The sequence below is a fragment of the Limulus polyphemus genome, unplaced genomic scaffold (genome assembly GCF_000517525.1).
Source record: "Limulus polyphemus unplaced genomic scaffold, Limulus_polyphemus-2.1.2 Scaffold5187, whole genome shotgun sequence".
In the NCBI taxonomy this organism is placed as follows: Eukaryota; Metazoa; Arthropoda; class Merostomata; order Xiphosura; family Limulidae; genus Limulus; species Limulus polyphemus.
This window is the reverse complement of record NW_013670797.1, coordinates 68,937-79,882: the sequence shown is the minus strand read 5'-3', so window position 1 is coordinate 79,882 and position 10,946 is coordinate 68,937. Positions and strand designations below refer to the sequence as shown.

The window sequence follows — 10,946 nt, the reverse complement described above, 5'->3', positions numbered from 1 at the left end:
ACGGTATATGTCTGTGACGCTCTGTCTCTCCTGAACGGTTAATCTTATAAAAACATATCTATATATATATACCAAAATGCTTGTTTTCAAGAGTACTTTACAGGAAACTTATTCATTTTTGAATTCATAAAATTTTATGTTGATATACATCGATCCGCCATTGTTATGTGCTGAACAGCCAATTTGAGAAGAAGAAACGTAACAACAAATAGGTTTCTTTCTGTAAGAAACGTTAAGAAAAAAATCGGAACTTCCTCCGTAGACTGATTTGAAATAGATATTTGGAATATAGGAGCATCACCGCAAAAAATGCATAAAGAGAGAGGAACGTGTCTCGAGTATATATAACAAATGAAATAGCATCAAATCTATTTTAATATTAATTAGATTAGTTGATGATAGGCGATTAAAATTCAACACTGTAAGACATTAGTGAAGTTAATATAAGATAAGCTTTAAAATTATTTTATAAAATCCATTGTTATTTCCAGTCGTAACCTTGAAGTCATAACGGAAATTGTCTGTGGTGATAGCTCCCAAAAGTGTTGTGGATATCCTATCTATCAGACAAAATCCAAAAGCTTATGAAAAACTAGTTAGCAGGCATGGACATCAATTAAGGGTGGGGGAGTTGAGTGCTTACACCCACAATGTCTCAACTCCTACTGCCTTTCACCTGTCTGCAGCCAGTTGTGGGAAGGCACTTACCTTTAAAAGTTCTACTAATACTAAAAGTAGAAACAAAATAAAACCACCCTAAAAATAGTTCTACTAAAAGATTATCCGTTATGACTTCAAAGTTATTGCATACGCGCTCTGATCCAAGGGATTGAGTTGACTGTACATTATATATTTATAATCACTATTTTAATGAAGATTACTTCAACGGGTATCTGCAAGCACGATTGTATTCGTTTTTTCTTCTCGTTAGCATTTCCTTATAGTGTTAAATGTAACACACAGAAGATGCTTGTATGTATAATGAGCAAACATTTAAGTTAAATTAATGCATGTTGTAGCTGTGTTTGAGATTCCTATCAAGAAGTTAGTCAACTACTTGTCACTGTGTGAATGGCAATTTAAAATAACGAATTTTTAACTGCTTTTCAGTGGGGCCCAGTGAAGTTAAAATAATATCAGAACACCGTTTTCTGTCGGCAAGAGAAAAAACGCAAATAATCTGTCGTTCTGTTGGCTCTCGACCAGCAGCGAACATCCACTGGTGGAGAGACAGAAAAAGAGTGACCTCGTTTACAACCGCTGTGAGAGATGGAAACTACACCATCAGCACACTGACCTTTACACCTGAGATGGAAGATAATGGCCGATATCTGTCTTGTGAAGCCGAAAACCCTTTTGTCCCCAATAGTGGCATAGAATATGGATGGATACTGAATGTCCTCTGTAAGTGTTAATAACTCGTAGTTTGGAACAGTTAAGTTATATGTGTGTGTGTGTGTATAATTACCGGCCATCATGCACACTAATTACCGACCTTATGGAACTTTGTTGGACCGTGGGTTCGTTACAACAGTGACGCTCAAATCCCGCTATTCAATTAGAGTAGCCCAAGAGTTGACGGCGGGTGACGTAAACTAGCTGCCTTTCCTTTAGTTTATCACTTCAAAATTAGGGAATGCTTGTCCAGATAGTTTTCGGCTGACTTTGCACGAAATTTAACAAACTGTTCTTTAGATAAGGTGATAGTATAAGTCAGTCTCTAAATAATTCTTGCGAATGACAGGCAGGATGTAATGAAGACCGATTTCACGACACTGGTTGTGTAGCATCAACTAGTTCGATAGCAAAAATAAATAGCTTCTGACATACACGTCTAACAATAGGATCGGTGACAGGATGTTACAAGATGTAAAACCTGAAAACTTGCAAAAAATAGCAGTGAAGCCTAAAGTCAATATATATCGAAAGATATAACCTTTAATTAAGATACCCGACGTTATACAATACAAATGTTGGTTGGTTATTGTTAAGTTCTTTAATTAAGATACCCGACGTGATACAATACAAATGTTGTTTGGTTATTGTTAAGTCCTTTAATTAAGATACCCGACATGATACAATACAAATGTTGGTTGGTTATTGTTAAGTTCTTTAATTAAAATACGCGTCGTGATACAATACAAATATTGATTGGTTATTGTTAATTTCTTTAATTAAGATACCCGACGTGATACAATACAAATGTTGTTTGGTTATTGTTAAGTCCTTTAATTAAGATACCCGACGTGATACAATACAAATGTTGGTTGGTTATTGTTAAGTTCTTTAATTAAAATACGCGTCGTGATACAATACAAATATTGGTTGGTTATTGTTAAGTTATTTAATTAAAATACGCGACGTGATACAATACAAATGTTGGTTAGTTATTGTTAAGTTCTTTAATTAAAATACGCGACGTGATACAATACAAATGTTGGTTGGCTATTGTTAAGTCCTTTAATTAAAATACCCGACGTGATACAATACAAATGTTGGTTGGTTATTGTTAAGTCCTTTAATTAAAATACCCGACGTGATACAATACAAATGTTGGTTGGTTATTGCTAAGTCCTTTAATTAAGATACCCGACGTGATACAATACAAATGTTGGTTGGTTATTGTTAAGTTCTTTAATTAAAATACGCGTCGTGATACAATACAAATGTTGGTTGGTTATTGTTAAGTTCTTTAATCAAAATACCCGACGTGATACAATAAAAATGTTGGTTGGTTATTGTTAAGTTCTTTAATTAAGATACCCGACGTGATACAATACAAATGTTGTTTGGTTATTGTTAAGTCCTTTAATTAAGATACCCGACGTGATACAATACAAATGTTGGTTTGTTATTGTTAAGTACAAATCTACACAATGGGTTACCTGTGTTCTGCCTACCATGTGGGTCTGAACCTCATTTTTGGCGTCGTAAGCCCGCATACTTCCCGCTGAGACACTAGGGGCGCAATACAGAGGAATTACAGATTCAAATGCCACTCTCTCAACGGAGGATATTTCTAAAGGCTTAAAAAGGTGGACTTAGTAAATAATGACATACCATTAATATTATTTAAATAATATAAACGCACTTAACAAACCTATTGATGGATAATTGCCATTTTTCATATTATAGCTATGACAATGTTTATAAAATAATATCAGTAGCTCCCCCTCAGTTTTTGTCGTGATAAACAGGCGTTTGATAATCAGTCACTTGGACTGACCTGTGCTGTATACAGTGGTCTCCAATAGTCTTGTTTCAGTTATCACTTTGAAGTAAATCACAGAATGTAGATTGTTCCTTGTAAAAAGTGCCTTGGCCTTAAAGAATGTTTCACCAATATGGAAGAATGAAAGCCAACCAATTACACAACTCTGTCGCCGGATGGCCACAAGTGTCTCGAAGTGTCGTTAACAAAGTGTGAGACCGATTCCTATCCAATGGCACAGTTGGTCAGAAAAAAGGCAGATCATCATCCAGAGATCTGAACAAGGCAAAACATCATCCAGAGATCTGAACAAGGCAAAACATCATCCAGAGATCTGAACAAGGCAGACCATCATCCAGAGATCTGAACAAGGCAGACCATCATCCAGAGATCTGTACAAAGCAAAACATCATCTAGAGATCTGAACAAAGCAAAACATCATCCAGAGATCTGAACAAGGCAGACCATCATCCAGAGATCTGAACAAGGCAGAAAATCATCCAGAGATATGATAATTATTAGCATCAAACTTCATATGTTGTTACGAAGCACCTAGTCTAGGATTTGAATGATAAATAAACTAATAAGATAATTAATAACAGGCCCGGCATGGCCAGGTGGTTAGGCGCTCGACTCGCAATCTGAAGGTCGCGGGTTCGAATCCCCGTCACACCAAACATGCTTGCCCTTGTAGCCGAGGGGGCGTTATAATGTGACGGTCAATCCCACTATTCGTTGGTAAAAGAGTAGCTCAAGAGTTGACGGTGGGTGGTGATGACCGTCAAGTTTTACACTGCTAAATTAGGGACGGCTAGCGCAGATAGCCCTCGTGTAGCTTTGCGCGAAATTTAAAACAAACAAAGAATTATTAGCATCAAACTCCATATGTTGTTGCGAAGCGCCTAGTCTAGGATTTAGTAATGACCAAACATGTAGATGAATAAATATGATAATTTTGTATTTTAATAATGCTTTTTTATGATACTTAGAACACCAAAAAATACCCTTAATGTAACAATGGCTAAATACTAAGCCTATTATTCACCTTATTTTCTCATTAAAAGATTATTGAGCATCTACAATACGTTTTCTGAAGGACATCAATTTGTGAGGTATAGAATATAATAGTTAACTTTTTTTTTCCTTTCTGTAAAACTACTTTCTTAACTTCCACCATGGTTTATGTTCTAAATTGATGTTTTAACTATAATTATTATATTCAGTAACATCTACTCACAGATTTTACTGCTTTAAACGTATTATTAGGAAGTAGATATTTTAACATATATTGTGTATAAACAATACGTTCTGGGTTATTGGATGACTTTGTGGTGAGTTTTTTTTTTTAAAGATTATATCTTACTAAAATATTAACAACGTTAGCACATTTATTCATTAATTATACAATTTTTAGCCAATAAAATGAACTCGTTAAAAGATGTTTTGTCATGAAGGAAAAATATTAAATGCATATTTGATTCATAGTTTATAACTCTAAAGAAATAGCAATAGACAATCACAATGGATTCACTATACTAACATAACCAAATGTTATCTCCGGAGATGTTCCACAGGTTACTTTAAAACTGGGATCAAACATTCAACTGGAAAACATATTTGAAGGAAAGGATGTGTACTTTGAATGTCATATTCAGGCCAATCCTTGGATTGATGAAATTATCTGGCTACACGAAGGGATTCCAATCAGAAACAAGCAAGAAGAAGGAATCATTATGAGCAACCAAAGTTTGGTTTTACAGCACATTAGGCTTGCGTGGAGAGGAGAATATCGGTGTATGGCGTATAACAGCCAGGGTTTAGGAAGAAGTAACACAATTGACATAAACCTAAAATGTAAGTAGTAGATGTAACTCGTGTCAGTATAACGTCTTAATACTTGGAAGGTATACTTAATACTTGGAAGGTATACTTAATACTTGGAAGGTACATTGTTTGTATCTAAACTATGATGATAATCTTAACAACTTGAGACTCAAAAATCACTACAGTTTCTTTGAATTTTGAAAATTACTTCAACAAGAATAAGAATAGTTTACAGAAACTAACGCCCATTCCTTTAGTTTTAAAACTTTTACAATGAACTATCTTTATATGCTCTTGATTCTACAAGGTGAATTTGCATAACTTATTCTGATAATATTTGAATTATTTAAAGAATAAAAATAACAGATTAACTTTGTTAAAGTTTTCAAACTTTGAGCTATTTATCGGTAAGCCTAAAGTTACTTACGTTTCATGGTCGTTTTGTTGTTTCAGATCAGTATTGTGTGGATGTTTGGTGAATTTTTTCTGACAGACGATCGGTATATGAATTTATTAGGGTTTTTATACGCCAGCCAAGATGTATTGTTTAAAAACATTCGCAATAATTAATATAAATAATTTATACATTAAGGCTAAAATCCGAGGTTCATTTCTCCCTAGTGGACACAGCAGATAGTCCAATATAGCAATTAACTAACATTATAGCTCTATCAATTAAAAATAACAGATTTAAGATACATTAGAAACTAAATTTTGAAAAATTCTAACGAAAATTTCATTATAAAATAGAAACATTGTTTATATTCACACTTAACGTATTTCGTCTATAAAGTTACATTAAAATCAGATAACCTACAAAACTAAATACTTTATACTTATAATAGAGGTGGAGTGGCCAGGTGGTTAGTAAAATAGAGGTGAAGTGGCCAAGTGGTTAGTAAAATAGAGGTGAAGTGGCCAAGTGGTTAGTAAAATAGAGGGGAAGTGGCCATGTTGTTATTAAAATAGTGGGGAAGGGGCCAGGTGGTTAGTAAAATAGAGGTGAAGTGGCCAGGTGGTTAGTAAAATAGAGGTGAAGTGGCCAGGTGGTTAGTAAAATAGAGGTGAAGTGGCCAGGTGGTTAGTAAAATAGAGGTGAAGTGGCCAGTATGTTAGTAAAATAGAGGTGAAGTGGTCATGTTGTTAGTAAAATAGAGGTGAAGTGACCAGGTGGCTATGGAGCTCGACTCGCAATCTGCGGGTTACAGTTTGAATCCCCGTCACTAAAAGTGCTCGCCTTTCCATTCGTGTTTTATTATGACGGTCAATTCAACTATTCATTAGTAAAATAGTAACCCAAAAGTGGGCGGTTGGTAGTGTTGACTAGCTGTTTACCCTCTAGTCTATCACTGCTAAGCTAGGGTACAGATAGCTCTCGTGTAGCTTTGCGCGAAATTAAAAAACAAAACAGACAAACAAACACCCCAATCCAAGTGATACAATAAGTTTATTGGTATTTTATGGTGTGTTTTCATATGTCCCGTGTTACAACATAACTTTATATCTTATATAACTTTATGTCTTATATAACTTACAACATAACTTTATATCTTATATAGCTTACAACATAACTTTATATCTTATATAACTTTATGTCTTATATAACTTACAACATAACTTTATGTCTTATATAACTCTATGTCTTATATATCTTAAAACATAACTTTGTCTTATATAGCTTACAACATAACTTTATGTCTTATATAACTTACAATATAACTTTATATCTTATATAACTTGCAACATAACTTTATATCTTATATAACTTTATGTCTTATATATCTTACAACATAACTTTATGTCTTATATAACTTACAAGATAACTTTATATCTCATATAACTTTATGTCTTATATAACTTACAACATAACTTTATATCTTATATAACTTTATGTCTTATATATCTTACAACATAACTTTATATCTTATATAACTTACAACATAACTTTATATCTCATATAACTTTATGTCTTATATATCTTACAAGATAACTTTATATCTTATATAACTTTATGTCTTATATATCTTACAAGATAACTTTATATCTTATATAACTTACAACATAACTTTATGTCTTATATATCTTACAACATAACTTTATGTCTTATATAACTTACAACATAACTTTATATCTTATGTAACTTACAAGATAACTTTATATCTTATATAACTTTATGTCTTATATATCTTACAAGATAACTTTATATCTTATATAACTTTATGTCTTATATATCTTACAACATAACTTTATGTCTTATATAACTTACAACATGTGAGGCATTTTATTTATTTCCTAACCTTGTTTGATATACAAGCTACGAACTTTGTTTGATATACAAGCTACGAGCCTTGTTTGATATACAAACTACGAACCTTGTTTGATATAGAAACTACGAACCTTGTTTGATATAAAAGCTACGAACCTTGTTTGATATACAAGCTACGAACCTTGTTTGATATACAAACTACGAACCTTGTTTGATATAGAAACTACGAACCTTGTTTGATATACAAGCTACGAACCTTGTTTGATATACAAGCTACGAACCTTGTTTGATATACAAGCTACGAACCTTGTTTGATATACAAGCTACGAACCTTGTTTGATATACAAGCTATACTATATTAATATTTTATGGCTACATGGTTTAATTTCCAAGTTTTCAAAGCGACGATTCTGTAAGACATGTAGTTTGAGTTTCCATGTATACATTTCACACAAAATATTATATATATATAATCAAATGTTAAAAACTGTGCCTTATCAACAGACAGTCACGTTATACAAATGTTAAATATGATTTATACACACACATATATATACAGTTTTGGCAATAATTATCGAAACGCGAAGGTTATACAAATATAACAGTCACAAATAATGAGTAATTTCAACTAAATGATAAACTGATTGTATATAAAATACATCATTAGATAAAGTATAAAAAGTAAAGAAATAAGTTGTTTAAACAGAGGGTTAATCTTTGTGTTAACATGAGTTTATTAATGTATGACTGTTCAAGAAGTCCTGCATTACTTCCCACAAAGTTGTATGGCTGCTGTTTCATACGAGCACATACAGACTTTGTACAGGCAAAGCCATTGTTGCTAATGTTTCATCGGCCTTTTTTTTTTACTTCCAGGTATCGTTTCACCACATTTTCTACTTGCTTAAAACACTGTTGTGCTAGAATCCCTACTCAATGGGTTTTGTTCACGGGTGGATGGCATGATGGGTAAGAGTAGGTTGTGCCAATCAGCAGACAGTGTACCATCACAAGAAGTATTTTGTTGCATCAATGCTGCATATCCTTGAAATTCCTATATAAGTATAGAATTACTAAATGAGTTAAAGACATTTCAAAACACCATACCTATAATATAGACCACAGCGCTTACACCAACTCATTGACAAGATCTCTACAGGATTTTCGTGTATCATCTAAAGAACATCTCGTGAATTACTTTAAGATCGTTCTTAGTTTGGGCTTTCTACTTCGACTACTCTTATAGCAACAGTACTGGTTTCATCGAACCTCTTCAGAGTTTCTATACAGCTAAAATATGAACATTTTGTTCCAATATGTTGCATGAAATAGCTTTTAACAACCAATACGTTGAATTCTAAACGTTTGGTACGTGGCTTATCTGTCGTGGAATCCACGAGTATATTCACCACAATACTACTGGGACTAGTATAACCACTCGAATTTCAATGGAAAGTGTGATGGTATGTGATGATGTGGTATAGTCTGTTTGGGTAGATGATGTCCAATAAAAGTGTAAACTATCAGCATCTCAATGTCTTTTGGTGTAGTTTATTTTCATTGAATTGAGCAGGAGATATCGAATCGAATAATATTTATGTTTTATAATAAATTATTTTCTTCAAAATACATTATGGTGAAATATGGTTCAAAATGTCCTGCGTTACGCTTCATAGTTTAACCAAAATGTTTGGTCTTATTTGAAATCCATAACATATAGGAGCAAACTGTGTTTTCTAAAATACGAAGAAATACCTACAACACAGTTTACTTATAATCTATTTACAATTCTATAACATTGATCTTTGTTGTATTTTTTAATTTATTTAATATTGTCAAGAGTGGGGATTCCACAACAATGTTTAATTTTTTTTTTTGCTAAAATTATAATAAATAATTAATCAAAAACAACGTTTTATATTTACACAATAAAAACTTTTATTGAAGCCGTACGGCTTCCACTTTAAAATCTCTACAGGTACATCACGTAGAAACATGTGATGTTTTAAAGGGAAGCCGTACGGCTTCAATAAAAGTTTTTATTGTGTAAATATAAAACGTTGTTTTTGATAAATTATTTATTATAATTTTAGCAAAAAATTTTAAACACAAGTGTCGGTAGTGTATAAATGTTTACAGTGATTTTACTTCTATTTTCAGTTACTCCAGTCTGTTCTGATCATCGTGAAAATACCTATGGACTTGCAAAGAACGAAAGCGTCAACATTGTTTGCAACGTAAATGCTAATCCATCAGAAGTTAAATTCTACTGGTCTTTAAATAATTCACAAGAAGTGATGAACCTTTATTCATTTACTTTCAATGATACAACAAGTATTCTCCATTACAAACCTAGAAATCTCAATAATTACGGGCTGTTGCTCTGCTGGGCAACAAATGTCATTGGTGAGCAAAAAAAACCCTTGCAAATTTAATATTATATATACTGGTGAGTATTTTGTAATTATTTTCTTGTGCTTTTTTTAACCCTGTCTTTGATTTTCTATACGATACAATTATTTTCAAATATTTTTTTCTTTCATTATAGTTTTGAATACATTTGAACATGATGCTATTTTAGAATATATAATTACATTATAATTATGGAATAATGTGTCTTTTTTAAATTAAATCTACCTTTGTTGTTGATAAATATGAGTTGCGGAGTTTAACAAGTAAGCGAAGATTGTAAATGTGTAGGGATTATATTAAATGAAATACAGGGTGTGATACATTATCCAATCCACGTTGCTTCTCGATATGGTATGTGGCATCGTTCTGAAAGTACTAAGAAAATAAAACCCACACAAAAAAAAGGTTCTTTTTGAGGTTATACAGAATAAAGTTATTCTACAAGTGTTAGGTCGTAGGTCAACGTTCATAAAACAAATGACACTAGGTTTTTCTCCATCCCACCAAACATGCTCGCTCTTTCAGCCGTGGGGGCGTCATAATGTGACGGTCAATCCCACTATTAGTTGGTAAAAGGGTAGCCCAAGAATTGGCGGTGGGTGGTGATGACTAGCTGCTTTCCCTCTAGCGTTTCACTGCTAAATTAGGGACGGATAGCGCAGATAGCCCTCGTGTAGCTTTGGGCGAAATTCCCAACAAACAAACACTAGGTTTTTCATATATTAGGAAGTACTTATGTGTGAATTAATGAACTCTGTCTAGAATGAGAGATACAGTTTCAGTGTGATTTTTTATGCTAGTTTTGTCTAATAAAATTAAATTCTTGACTGTTTTCAAATTACAGGAACGCCTGGCCTTTTACGTAACTGCATCTTATTCAACATCACAGCAAGAGGGTTTGTTGTGGGTTGCAAGAAAGGGTATGACTGGGGACTTAACCAAACTTTCCATCTAGAAATTTATAGCTCACTAAAAGAAAGACTGTTCTGTAACATGACTCGAACCTCATCTCCAATCTTCCACGTTACAAGTCTTCCTCCGTCTACGTCGTTTCTAGTAGAAGTTTACGCTTCAAATTCGAAAGGAAGAAGCAGTACGATAATGTTTACAGCAACTACTTCTCCAGTAACTCAGGAGTTAAAAGGTAGACTCATTGCGGTATACGTAAGAACATTTATCTTGGTATTCAGGAGTTAAAAGGTAGACTCATTGCGGTATACGTAAGAACATTTA

At 33.1% G+C, this 10,946-nt stretch overlaps 1 protein-coding gene across 1 annotated transcript in view; it reads left to right on the top strand.

Annotated features, from left to right (window-relative positions):
* Positions 1–1,110: 1,110 nt before the first annotated feature.
* LOC106472243 (kin of IRRE-like protein 1) overlaps positions 1,111–10,946 on the top strand; it is a gene marked incomplete at its 5' end in the record, with an annotated part of 13,806 nt that continues 3,970 nt past the window's right edge. The window contains 3 exons of the mRNA XM_013932872.1: positions 1,111–1,404; positions 4,775–5,065; positions 9,462–9,707. Coding sequence (XP_013788326.1) covers positions 1,111–1,404; positions 4,775–5,065; positions 9,462–9,707 — 831 coding nt within the window. The remainder of the gene's footprint in view (positions 1,405–4,774; positions 5,066–9,461; positions 9,708–10,946) is intronic.